This window comes from Numida meleagris, chromosome Z (assembly GCF_002078875.1).
Source record: "Numida meleagris isolate 19003 breed g44 Domestic line chromosome Z, NumMel1.0, whole genome shotgun sequence".
NCBI lineage: Eukaryota > Metazoa > Chordata > Aves > Galliformes > Numididae > Numida > Numida meleagris.
The window spans coordinates 55,809,776-55,824,153 of record NC_034438.1 but is presented as its reverse complement, the minus strand read 5'-3'; the positions used below and the strand labels follow the sequence as shown (position 1 = coordinate 55,824,153).

The window sequence follows — 14,378 nt, the reverse complement described above, 5'->3', positions numbered from 1 at the left end:
TAATGTTAAAAAAACCAACAAGTTTATTTTCCATTGGTCTGATACCTTTAAAGAATTCCACCCATCAGCCTTCTCTCACCCGAACTGGTCGATATCAGCAGTAACTACAACAGTTGAAGGGTAGGGGAAAACAATACTGACATAAAACTGTATCTTTCAAGCTTGAGGTCACAGTGCTTTTCATGAGACTAATTAAAGGTTGGAAGTATGGTGAAGAGATAGGAGGACTTCATTCAGTCTAGTAAAGAGAAACTTTCTGATGTTATTAAGGAACTCATGAAATGTAGGAAGGGTATTAGTGGTTTTTGTTTTGCTGTTTTTTAAAAGAGAATATAGCTCAATAACAAGACCTCCATCTGGTGGTAGGATGCTTCCACACTAAATGTTAGCAGCATACAGAATAGAAGTCTTTTTTTTTTCCCTTCCCATCTTTAAAATATCCTAACATTATTTAGGCTAATTTATGTAAGTACTCTAAAGCACCTTTCTAAAAACCAGCACTTGTCCACTGCCATCTATTACAAGAGTGCTGACTTACCTGAATATTCAGAAAACTCAAGCAGCTGCTCCTAGGTACATGTTCATGTAAGGGTTAAGGCACTGTTCATCATTTTGCAGTGACAAAAACAGGCTCTACAATAGCTAGAGCCAAGAACACTGCTACATGCAAAACAATCTCTTATAAATGGTGAGGAAGTGTTAACAGTCCTATCTAACAGAAATGTATTGCTAGTCTGTGCTATTAGTTTTGAAAACAACAAATAAATGGAATAAACAGTTTCCTACAGTGTAAATGTTCATTTATACAGGTAATGCCTGTAACACCAGTATCTCAGACTATAACTAATAGAAAAACATTATTCCTAGGAAAAAAATTTAGAAGTAATGAGAATATTACAGGATATGAAGTATGACTGAAATATGAAGATATTCATACTACATAAATATGAACACTTTTAAATCGGAAATGAGATCAGGTTTTACTTCAGGGTCTAATGCAGTTGTTTAAGCCAATGTTACTACCAAAAGGAGCAGTCTCACCAATTTCTGTCCATCCACATCACCCTTGGCCACTTCTGTCCACTTCTGCTGGCACAAATTCAAAATGTCATGATGTAGTTCATCTGATAGAAACTCATCTAACATGGAAGACATGTCAAAAGAAAGTTCTATGTTTTTCAAGAAACTGAGAGCAAAACAGCACAATGAATTCCCATGATTCTGGCCATTACAAAAGCATTCAGATCAAGATGAAGATAGCTACAGAAACAGTTATGTAGACTTTGAATAAAGGTCCAAAGAATTGATTTTCCAAATGCCAATTCGTTCCTCATTATTTTAAGAGAAATCTTTACAAATCAGGAGCCACTGTTCCACTTACATGCAGGTTTTTCTAAGTTCAAAGCTTATCAGTTCTAAATATCTAGCAATCGTTCAACTTTTAACTCAGTTCTATCACAAGACAAATTCCAAAAACTTAATCTGAAGTGTCTATACTTCATTCACTCTTTATTCAAAGCTTTCAAACATTAGGTAAATGCAAGAAGGATTGAAACGTTCCACATTGACAAAATTACAATTGTTTTCCATAAAAACATAGACTAGATCTCTAGAAGACTTGGTTTTGTTCCTAAAAACTGTCAACAAGCAAAGCAATCAATATGAAAGCAGACTTTGTCACAAAAAAACCACGTAAGCAAATTTATGCTGTTACACTATCTGAACAACACAACTAACACATTTAACATGAATCCCCTTTTCAGAATAAAAAACCTAAGCAAACAAAGTAGTAATAGAAAGTTTTTTTACTGCATCCTTCATGAATTGAGTGCTTACATGATTTTACGGTTTTTTATCCCCTTTTCTTCTTTTTAAAAAAGTCTATTTTCTATAAGAAAGTCATTTATCTTTGATTGCGCTGTAATACGAAAATGTCTTCAGTATAAAAAGAGTTCACAGTATTGAAAATGCCTTTCCCTTCCCAAACAGCACCTAAATATAAACAAGTCAACAGTGGATGGCTGGAGTGGTGTTGTCTGAGAAAATCAATCCCCAAAATGCAGAAACTTCTAAAGTTTCTTTTTAAACAAAAGACTGGCATATAAAACTGGGGGTAGGGAATGTCATTTTCAAACAGTACAGAGCTCAGAATCACCAGCTTATGTCTTAACAGCAAGTTACAGATACAGTTTCTTTTACAAAACTTCATTTTCAATGTCAGGAAATTAAGGCCATTAGACTTTCAGATTAAGAACTCACAGAAAGAAACTACAAAAATACACTGTGCTTCTGAGAAGGCTATGCTGTAGACAGTGATAACCATTATTTGAAGAACCTGGATGACTGGAAAGAGTTTACATGACCACACAGCTTCTGCCAGATTTCCCTGGGCCTCCCTGTTATGAACAGAAAAGTCACAGTTGGAAAAAAATCCAACAGCAAGAGACTCAAATAAAAAATAGTATAATTATATACACTATTAATATGTTACATATAATATAGTATTAATATATGAAATTACTAGCCAGGTACGGTCTAAGCAAGCTGTAATACAATGTCTTGACCCTAAAAAGTAAAGGAATGCTAGATATCCTTTTATGTGAGCTAATGGAAGATGGGCACCACTGTAAGAGACTGAGAAGCAAGTGGGTTAATGTACCAAATACTCGGCAGAAGAGTAAACGGAGATCACCACAGTAATGAGATGAGGAACAGTTCGAGGAGGGAGCCTTGCAAGGCAGGTATTCCTCCAGAATGATCTCCTTATCTTGTGAAGACTACATAGGCCTGCTGAATTACAACAAGCAGACTTAGTGGGGGAGGAAGGCATGTGGCAAATTGCACCTGTGCTCACTTCAGCAGAGGCACTGAAGCCCCTCCAGCCCACTTCCAGAATATACTAGATCTTTAACTATGCTTGTGCAAAGGTAAAGCCATACTTTGATCACAACATTAGAGGAGGCCTGGCAACCATCTGAGTCCCCAGACTCATTACTGAAACATTCTGAAGAAGCACTGATCTTCTTCTTAGGGGCCACAAAAACATAAAAGGCAAAGGACTGCCCTTTCAGGTGTGCATATCCTCCACTGCAGGAACAATCCTGACATTGCTGTATCCAAGGGTGGTGACTCTCTCTCTTTGTATCTTCATTTTTATCTTTCTCTTTTTCTCCCTCTTTTCAAGTAATGTTAGAACATAACACAAGTCACTTCATCATAGCTTATCACTAAAATTGAATTTCTTATATAGCACCAATAATCACGTTCCCCAGGCAAATCTGAAACTACTCCTTGTTTGAATAAACTTGTTAACCAATCATTTGATGTCACTTCACCTTACTGTGCCCTAAGGAGATCTCACAACTTCCATACTTACCCCTAGTAGCTTGAAGTCATGACAACCAGAAATAACACAAAGGTCATACTGGACTTTATAGCTAAAAGCATCATTGAGTTTACTCAGCTGCTGAATACAGTAGAGAGCATATACAAATACCTCAAAAGATTTTATCTAAAAAAATCCACTCTGACATTTCTTTAGCTGAAGAGCAAACAACCCAGAAACCACAGCTGCCACTGGAAGCACTTCAGTAAAAGCCTGTCCCTATATTCAGTGACACTAAACTACAACTCAGTTACAGGCCAAAAACATGCCTGGCAAAAGACATGATTTCTCAAGCAGCCAGCTCTCTCCATTTTTTCGTGCAGATTTATATATGCAACTTTAGTTACTGTTCTGTGTTCACTTTCCTGACTGACATTAACATACATACTAACTGAAAAAGAAATTTTAGCTGAAGGAGCAAACTATCTACAAGATGCATGACCAGCAGGCCAAGGGAGGTGATCCAGCCACTCTACTCTGGGCTGGTGAGGCCTCACCTGGAGTACTGCATCCAGATGAGGAGTCCTCAGTACAGGAGGGACATAGACCTGTGGGACTGCATCCAGACGAGGGCCGCAAAAATGACCCAAGGGATGGAACACCTCTATGAGGACAGGCTGAGAGAGCTGGGGCTGTTCAGCCTGGAGAGAAGGCTGCAATGTGACCTGATAGCAGCCTTTCAGTATTTAAAGGGGAGCTACAAGAAAGAAGGGGACAGACTCTTAAGCAGGGTCTGTGGCAAAAGAACAAGGGGAAATGGCTTCTAGCTCGAGGAGGGTAGATTTAGGTTAGATATAAGGAAAAAAGGTGGGTGAGGTGGTGAGGCACTGGAACAGGTTGTCTAGTAATGCGGTTGATGCACCATCCCTTGAGACTTTCAAGGCGAGGCTGGATAAGGCCCAGGGCAACCTGATCTAGCTGTAGTGTCCCTGTTCATGGCAGGGGAGCTGGACTAGATGGCCCTCCCTTTCAACTCTAAGGATTCTATGATTCTATGATCTTGGCCTTACAGGAACTTATTTCTTTGTTACAATTACTATCTGTATGGGAACAGCTGAGTCATGGCCTGAACCACTGGTTGAGCACCTGGAGGAAAGACCCAGTCAGCCCTGGGAGCACAGGTGAAGGCAATTCACCTCTGTGACCAGAAGGCCTCATTTAAGGGCTGACTGCCACTGAGAAAGGATCTCTTTCTGGAGATTCCTCCTTGGTGGAAGCCTTTACCTGTGAACCCAGAATCTTCTGATACAGGTGAGCAAACTACTTCCCTTCCCTTGTAGCACCTTGCTACTGTGCTGGTCCTTCCACCTCTTTTGTAACACCTTTTCCATTGTGTTGGTCCTTCTGATCACTGCACTATCTTTTTAGAAAAGCCATTTGGTCAAAACAGTAACGTAATGCATAAAACTCAATGTGAACTACTCAGTACACTATATCTGAGTATTCTCTCATGTTTCAAAACATACTGTCACTACAAGTTCACGCTTTTCTGCCTTTAGAGTTGAATTTCTTTAGCATGCCTGACATTTTGTCTCCTAGAGGAAATGAAAGATTTAAGTTCCCTAAATAAGTGACTACAATTTTATGCAAACCAACAGCAGGCAAAAACCATGGATATCCCTCAGTTCAACTGTACCAGAAAGTTTAAGAAAAAATCCCAAATCTAAGTTTTAAAACTTTTTTTTTTCAAAGAATAGTCCACCATTGTGGGAATATATGAAGTAGAATTCTTCCTACTAATTTTAATAATTCTAAAAAGTTATGTCTTAATCCAATTTAACAAAACAAAAACAAAAGAACACCCACACCCAAATGGTTATGATACTTGTGCAAAAAATCATTGCTTACGTATCTGTCTCTTTTCAATCTAAGCAACCATTTTAAGACAGTAGTCTTGAGAACTCTTAGCAAGATACCTGTTGGTGGATAACACCTTCAAGAATTTCTTCACCTTCCTCCTCCTCCTCTTCCCCTTCATTTACAGTTGTTTTAAAGACAGTGCTTCTTTGAGCTACCTCCTGCAAGAGAGTTACATTTTTAATAATTGATACTTCTGAAGAGCTGATGCTTATCTACTTGTATTTTGAGAAAGGGGAATGCCAGCTGTTCAGACAGCTGCCTGTACAGTTTGTCTATGTGCTGCAGCACATGAAAAGTATATGAACAGTATTCACTACACATCAGTTTTAAATCTCCTAACAATTAAAAAACTTCCTAAAAAGACTTTTTTTTGTACCTGTTATAAGAAATTTGCATTTTACTTCAATTGCTACGTGCCATAGTCACTGATCTACCTAAAATTAACACTTCCACATTACCAGAATTAATACCTCATTTTTTAAATGTTTCACTTGTTTTCCTAAGGCTTCATTAACACAGTTTGCATGAAAAAAATTAAAAAGAACAGAGCTCAGAAGTTTACTAAGATCTTTTACCTTCAAAATGAATTTTGAGGCACTCCATCAGGGCAATGTCAGAACAAATCATTCTGTTAGCAAATAGGGGAGCATATAAAATTCATAAGTTTCCTATCACTGCACCTCTAAACTGCAATGAAGTTCAAGAAAAGTGCATAGTATGCTTAGTTAAAAGCAGCAGGAGAAAATTTTACTACACATATGTGGACTGAAGCGCAAAGAACTGACAGCAGTTCTATCATGATCTTTACAAGCCTAGATGCTGGGGTGGCAACATAGTCAAATATAAGTTTGACATATCTGAGTTACTTTACCTCTCCCTGAGAATTTTTCAGCACAACTTTCACATCTTCACCAGTGCCCCAGGAATTCTGGTTCTTCCAGATGAGGTCAGTGGGAGGGCTAGCAGTTACTCCAGCATTTGCAGCCCAAATCTGTTAAAAGTCACAAATGAATGTTACTTGCTAGCCTTATATAATACATTTCCGTTTTAGGTGACACCAGTCAATCTCTTCCAGAGAAGAAAAAATAAACAGTCTCACTCTAGCTACTTCCAAAGACTTTTTTAAAACATTAAAATACCCTTACTTTTTTAACATGAACACTTTTGAATATGCAAATGTACCTACTTACAGTCAAAATTATTGCTCTATATAGAGAGTAAGTTTCTAAGAAACGTGGCTCTGTTCACTAAAAACTTAGTCTCCCAACAACTGATACAATAAATGCTAAATACAAATAAGTGCTTTTTTCTGAACATCTGTATGGGAAGGACAAAACTAAAATATTCTTAACTTACTGACATACACAAATTGACCTGAAGCCTGTTTGAATGGAACAGCTGAAGCTTGACAACTTACTGTAACAGTTTGTCCTGCCTTTAGTACATATCTTGAGGTATATCTGTAACTAGCAGAAGTGTCTCCTATTTTTCTGATCATCTCCCAACCTCCCATAGGTTGATCCTAATAAAAAGGAGAAAAAGTTCCTATAATCAGTTATTGTGTTACACATATTTTACACACATGGACATGACACATACAAAAGTTTCAATTTACCTTCAGCACATAAATAGCTACAGTTTTAGTCAAGCCGATCTTTTCTTATTCCAGGTTAAATTTCAATACATTCTGTTTTTCCATTCTGACATTATATTGTTTTTAATTAATATTTATTAGTTTGCATCAGGTTTTTTTTATACCTTAGTCTAGATAAATGCACAAGTATTAAACCTTACAACACCTCATCAGAACACTCCTGATCACTCCCATGTATAATTTACAAAACTGCACTACAGATTGTTGCTCAAAACTATAGGCATGTCTAAGTGCAATAACTATGAATCATCTGTGGCTACTTAGAACTGACTGTTCAGCCATGAAAAAACAAACACACAGCTAGAGGTCACCTATAATAGAAGGGAATCCTATATGATACAGACATTCGGAGGGAAGTTGCTGAAAAATAAGAAGCAGTCAGGGAAAAATGGGAGGTCCTAACACACTAGGGCAAGTTGAAGTCATATTTACAAACATTTAAATGTAGCACAGGATTATTTTTTTTCCCCTTAAACAGAAGTTAAAAGTCTTGGAGGGGGCATTTAATGCAACAGTTAATATCCTTTGAACAAAAGCACAAGTAGTAATCAAAACATTTCCTTAAGTGCCTTTAAATATGGTCCCACTTCCCCACTGATACAAACTCCAACTTATTCAGAGAAAAATAATCTGGAGAGATTTTGGCATGAGTATGTATGGCTCCTTCCAAAAACCGCAGATGCAACCAAGGAAGAAGGAAAACTAACTTAGAGAAGATATACACAAGAATTACAGACACAGTCTGTTAGTCCTTCACAGGCATTTAGATCTTCATTCTCCATCAGTGCTATTTCTTTTCGGCCTTCTTAAGGCAGAGAGAAACTTCAGATGATAAGAAATACTGCAAACGGACTTTAGGCTATCATTGATAATCTTAACTGTAAAGACAGACCATTTGGCAAGGCAGAACTCTAAAGAGTGACACAACATTTGGTGCCTTGAAAATCATTAAAAACAATCAGGAAATCATTATCAACCCAATACTGTATGAAGGATCATTCTGTGACACACTAATTTATCAGGGCCCTCTTTTATACAGCCTGATTTAGCTCCAAAGTCAACGTCAAGCCTGAGATCTGAGATGGTGCTGAGAAAGCCTTCCACCTCATTGGCCCACTGTAAAGTCATGTGATATGTGCACTTCCAAACCTGTTCAGAGGTGTTCTTCAAGCGGATGAATTTTCCATCAACATCTATCTCCTCAATAGAGATATTTCCAGTGGCAGAAGCTGAATGGGAGATACTGACACTACTGCTGGCTTCAGATTCTTCCACATCAATTCTCTTCCTCTTTCCTCTGGTGGTACGTACACTACGGCTTGATGAAGCCCGTGAAACTGTCACTCGAGAAGACGGACCCGGAGAAAGTCTGAGCCTAAATTGAAGGAAGGAAACAAAACAAAGTCTTCTACCTTCATTTACAGACTTTCTTCGTATCTTCTGCTCCCACAGGAGCTTTGTTAATCGGCTGTTTGACAACATTTTAATTCTTTAAAGTAATTACAGCTTCAATTTTGATGTAATGTTCCTTGTTGACAATATTCCTCTGGCTTTAGCTATGTAATTACTTTAAAGAATTAAAATGTTGTCAAACAGCCGATTAATGCTTGGGGATGTGAAGTACAGAAGGCTACTATGTTAACATCATAAAATTACCTGCGTGCATTTACTGCATTCCTGGGTAGCTGTAATAAGTTCAAAAAAAGCCCACAAACAACAACTGCACAACACTCTTACAAGGACTTAAGTTTTGGTAGGAAATTTATGCAAAAATGTCAGTGGCAAAACCACCATTGGTATTTCATCCCCACACAGAAGAATCAGCTCAGATGAGAGGAGTGTCAGTAAAAAACACCGAAACATACAATTTCAAATAACAACTGTGACTTACCAAGTCAAAGTTCTCAGTGTTGCTAAACTTTGTGGTCAGGTGTAGAAAGTGTAACTATCTGATGAATTAGGTAATCACAACAGCTATGACCATATTAAATTAAGCCACGCTTAAAGCAACCTGGATAACAGGGGCTAACTCTTGATAGGGGAATAATATCTGTTCCCTTGTAGAACTGTTGGTCAGATGCTTAAGAAAGTTTCTCTTACAGAGGCTTAGAAGTAAGTGCGCATCAGACATGAGGATGCAAAGAACAGCGTTTTGCTAACAGCAGTAAAGGGCTTAATGAACACATACCCAGTAAGAACTGCCTTTTAACAAAATTAGGCAAGCAAGCATGCAGAGCGACCATGTTGCCATGTTCTTTCGTACCTCTCCTCTTCACTCTCCAGCAATTTCCGGTATGCACTGATTTCCATATCAAGTGCCAGTTTAACATCCAGAAGTTGTTCGTAGTCACTCAACTGCTGCTGCATTTGATTTCTTATCTCTGCCACTTCTCTCTCATTCTCAGACAGCATTTTGCGACAGTTTTCCCGCTCCTTGGACAAGGCATCCTCAAGCTCATGCACTCTGTCTTGCCATGCTCTAGACTAGAAAGCATTGAGAAACAGTGGTCTAAAGGAAAGCTCACACAAATCTCAAAGCACTCTGCTATTCAGGTAATCTGAAGTTCAAAACATCAGGTTAAGCATCCTCTCTCTCCCTCTCCGAATTCAAACCCATCCACATTCATCATCCTATTCTCCGCATTTTCTTTAACACCTTAAATCGCAATTAAATTTGCAACACACTCTAGAAGACAGCTGTTTTCGTATTTCAGAAAAATGAAGTAAATGCTACCACAGCTGAATTATATCAGCCAAGAAGAATGGAACTAAAGAGTCAGAACATTTAAAGATAACACTGGGGAGGACACAAAGAAAATGAGCTTGGTGAACTTCAGAGCCTGTGGTACATAATTCTTTTTCAGCTTTCAGATGTATGTTCCTTGCTTAAGTTTACTGCAGCCAATTCCAAATTCTGGAAGAAGTTTATCTAAAGGAATATCGAATGCCTGCCTGCCTACTGGAATTTTCAAGGTCTGCTGAAATTACAGTGGCAACAGTTCCAAAGGGAAAGCTAATTTGCAAGGCACTGGCACAGGTTGCCTAGTGATGTGGTTGATGCCCAGTCCCTTGAGACTTCCAAGGCAAGGCAGGATAAGGCCCTGGGCAACCTGGTCTAGCTGCGCATGTCCCTGTTCATTGAAGGGGATTTGAACTAGATGGCCCTCAGAGGTCCCTCCCAACTCTAAGGATTCTACAGTTCTATGATCTTACTATTGTATACACAGAAGGGAATACTTATCAAAGAATAAATAAATCATGACATCTTTAAGATCTACTTTGCCTGAGTGCATTTTCTCTGCTTGACGGTCTTTGAAATATTTTAATGAAAGGATATCAAAACCAATGCTCTAGAACCACATTGTCTGGGTTAAGTCATGAAGTTTGCTGTGAAGGTACACTCAGATGACTCAGAAAGTCATCACAGTCCAGTGATAGCAAAAACAGGCAGCATTCAAGACTGATGAAGAGGACCAGTGTAACTACATGCTGTCCGTAAGCCTCAGATAGAGTTATGCAGAAGATTACAGAATTTGCTGAAATTCACAGCATATACCTCTGCAAATTTAGAAGTAAGTTTTCTGAACCTAGCTGCCAATATAAGTTAGTAACATGACACTGACATTTAAAGTTAGAAGGAAAAAAAACTCTTCACTGAGCCACTAGAACAACAACAATCACAATGTAAAGGCAGAAGTAAGATTCAAGTAGCCAGAGGCCTTAACCCAATTCTTGTGCAACCTCATGCACAAGTGATTACACAACCTGACCTATTTTAGAAAATAATTTGCCTACATAACAGGAAAGCTGGGAAGACTCATACCCACAGTTATTTGGAAAGAGCATGAATATTCTTCACCTGAAGTACACTGAATTTTGGAATTCTACAAGTCTACTATACAGTAGAAATACAATTCAAAATGCACCACTAATCACAGGAAGGATCAAAACTAAAAATTACTAATACTTTGTATTTTGTTCCAACAAATACTTTGTTGCATTCAACTGACAAGTAAGTTACTGAATCTCATTTAAGAATTTAGTATTAACATCTGTCTAGCTTTTCATTCTAGATTTTCCAGCACACATGACTATTTTGATCAAGTAAACTAGCACTGAATACGTGACTTGTCATAGGTTGTACCACACCTCAATAGGCATGATCTATATACCGTGATCTGATACCACGTCCATTTAGTTTCAGCTCTATAAACCTCAAGTATTGTTACTTGATGCACTTCTTCCTCTCACTTCACCCCCTCCTGGGGAGATAATTCAGTTTCATCTTTTTTAAATAGCTCTAGATGATAATTGGATCAAATGTGGAAGAAGGTACCAAGCAGACTGTCTGTGTCAGCTCTGGCTTGGAATCTTGCTTTGCTGAATACTTCACTAAGGCATTCAGTTATGAAGAAAAGAACTAAATTGTTTAGAATGTCAAGAACATAGAGTTTGTGCTTAATATTGTTTATTAATCTAGAAAACAAAACAGGGTTTTTATATAGTTCTTACAAGACCTAATGCAATGGGATCAGATCCTTACTAGCACTATAAAAAACATTCCAGTTTTCTGGTTCTAAATTGACAGGAGCTGTTGACTCCATCAAGGGTGGAGAGGCATTACATAGATCTAGACAAATTAGAGAGCTGGGCAGTCACCATCTGCATGAAGTTTAACAAGAGCAAGTCCTCCAAGTGCTGTGGATCCTGCACTAGGGAAAGGGCAACCCTAGCTATACATAGGGACTAGAGGACAGAAAGGGATCAGGCTGATGGCAAGTTGAACAAGAGCCAGCAGTGTGCCCTGGAGCCCAAAGGGCCAACCATACCCTGGGGTACAGCAAGCTCAGCACTTCCACCAGGGAAAGGGAGGGGCTGTCCCCTCTGCTTTGCACTGTGCAGCCTCAACTCCAGCACTGCATGCAGATTTGGGCACCACAATACAAGAAGAACATAAAGCTATTTGAGAGTGTCCAAAAGAGGGCTACAAAGATGGTAAAGGGTCTGGAGGGCAAGGTGTGTGAGGAGCAGCTGAGGTTGATTGTTTTGTCTGGCCCAGAGCAGAGGCAGCTGAGGGGAGGCCTCATGGCAGCCTACACTTCTCAAATTCTCTAAAGCACAGAAATTCAACTTTGTTAAAAGACGACATTTCAAAAATAAGTTCATACAGAACAACAAGACAAAACAAATTCAAGACACAAAGATGAACGTACTTACAAGGTAAGGGAAAGGACAAAGTCTTTTACAATAAAAATCAACAATTATCAAGACTGAACAGACATAAAAAGCTTGTTACCTCTTTCTGGATATCGGCAATATGGGATGACAGTGCTTCAATTCGCATACGACTTTCATGAAGTTCCTCTCTTACGGTGTTGGCTGTACAACTGTGCATCTCAGATGACTGTCTAATATTTTCAAGCTGCAATACATAAGATATCAAAATCAAAGTATCTTTAATTAAAAGAAAAAAATCAGTCTCCAAACAAAACGATATACAGCACTAAGCTGCAAAAGTTTCTCTTTCCAGCTCTAACATATAATAAAACATCTCTCTTCAGGGGTTAAATGTGGTGGTTCAGTTACCACGTTGGTTTGCCCTATCTAAAAACCACAACCCTCTGAACATTTATTCTAGGATTAACTCAACTCATTAAAGTTTCCCTTGAAGACATTACTAAAATTGGAATGCTAAGTTCAGTTCTGACTCAAAAAGCAGTATTTAACTACATATTTAAATACTGTTTTTTGAGTAAGTTTGAAAAGACACTAAATTGAAATTACCGATTTTCTACAAAATCAAGTAAACAATTGGTGCTGATTGTCAGACAACATAAGCACATTAGTAACACGCCTTAAGATTACAGTACCAGTGCCATGAGTCACTGCTTCTTCATTTTAATTACATCAAGTTCAAATTATTTTATGTTTTTAAACTCTTTAAAACATCCTGGTGATTATCACCTCATCTACTCAGGCAGCACTGAACTTACAGCTGCTGATCAAATTAAGCTTTTTTTTTTTAATTAAAATAAATCTGAAAGCAAAGAAGCAGTATACATTAGGAAAAGTAATAAGGAAGCCTCGATTAGAAAAGACTTTTCAGATCAGAATACAGGAAGATTTTTGCTAGATATTATTTTAAAATACTTTCTTTCTCTAGTTTTTCCAAGTCAGATTGAAGCCCTGAAGATAAGCAACTACACAGTTCTCCAACTTTGTTTTTAAAAATACTGAATGCAGTTCTTAAAAACACTAATTGCAATAAGAAGCCACAGAAACCAGGTTTAGTAAGACATCAGGATCCTTCCTTACAAAAATGCTGAATCATAGTAGAGGAAGGAAATGATGAAGCATAACTGCTCTCAGTTTGAGTAGGGTTTCACTCTTTTATAGGCACAGAAATCATTGGGTGTGGTCAAGGTCTCCACACAAGAATTTTGATAGAGGGTCTGAGGACTTGGGATGCTGTCTTCTCAGCAAGCCATTCTACAGATTAAGCTTTATACAAAATGGGGAATTCCTTGCTGACTACTTAGATTGTTCTATTACATTTATAATAAACACAACTTTCCTTGAATTCAAAGTAATCTCAGTACAAATCTTCTTCCACATTGTTCGTTTACACAGTGCTTTCTATACTTACTTTGTTGTGCTGCTTAAGTTTTAACTCTGTCTCCAAATTGAGAACTGAATATGCAGATTTACCTTCAAAAACATGGTGATTTCAAACCAAATGCCAAGAAGAAATCCTCTGAAATCTAAGTAATTATGTTAGGATATCCATCCATTAAACAAAGCAAAATAAAGACAACAGTATGAAAAAACATTCTCACTTTGTTACAGTAAGTCTGTTCAAGCTCCTCTTTGTACAGTTTCACTTGTGCATCATGCTGCTCTCTTATTTCCTTAAGTGCTTGGGCCAGTTTATGCTCATATTCAATTTGACGCCCAGAATCAACTTCAACTAAGCGAGTTTCATGTTTTCTTCTTGTTTCCTTGATTTCCTAAGAAAAAATAAAAAAATAAAATCACCATTCAATAAACAAGGCAAAGCAAGTTCTAGAATCTGACTATCTAATGAGCAGCTAGTCATAGAAATTTTAACTAGTCTTCTGAGTCTTTATTGGAGAAGTTGAGGGCTTTAAACTAGGTATGAAGGGGGAAACATGTTGGGATCGCTCCCATAACTGGAGTACTGCAATGGATAGTTACAAGCTCTTCAGAAGGGACAGACATGCAAGGAGGGGATGGTGGTGTGGCTCTCTGTCTTAGAGAGTGTTTTGATGTCGTAGAGATTGGGTCTGGGAATTATAAGGTCAAGACCCTAAGAAAAGCAATCAGGGGGAAGGCCAAGAAGGCTAACATCTTTGTGGAGGTCTGCTACAGATATCCTAAACAGGATGAAAAGACAGACAAGGCATTCTACAAGCAACTGCCAGAAGTCATGCAGTCACCAGCCCTTGTTCTGATGGGGGA

At 38.1% G+C, this 14,378-nt stretch overlaps 1 protein-coding gene across 1 annotated transcript in view; it reads right to left on the bottom strand.

The window, feature by feature from the left end:
* Nucleotides 1–14,378, bottom strand: part of LMNB1 (lamin B1) — a 28,379-nt gene continuing 14,001 nt past the window's right edge. The window contains exons 4-11 of the mRNA XM_021381030.1: nucleotides 13,736–13,906; nucleotides 12,196–12,321; nucleotides 9,163–9,383; nucleotides 8,049–8,274; nucleotides 6,663–6,767; nucleotides 6,117–6,236; nucleotides 5,302–5,403; nucleotides 1–2,396 (exon numbers count right to left, since the gene is read on the bottom strand). Of these exons, the coding sequence (XP_021236705.1) occupies nucleotides 2,355–2,396; nucleotides 5,302–5,403; nucleotides 6,117–6,236; nucleotides 6,663–6,767; nucleotides 8,049–8,274; nucleotides 9,163–9,383; nucleotides 12,196–12,321; nucleotides 13,736–13,906 (1,113 nt within the window). The 3' untranslated portion in view covers nucleotides 1–2,354. The remainder of the gene's footprint in view (nucleotides 2,397–5,301; nucleotides 5,404–6,116; nucleotides 6,237–6,662; nucleotides 6,768–8,048; nucleotides 8,275–9,162; nucleotides 9,384–12,195; nucleotides 12,322–13,735; nucleotides 13,907–14,378) is intronic.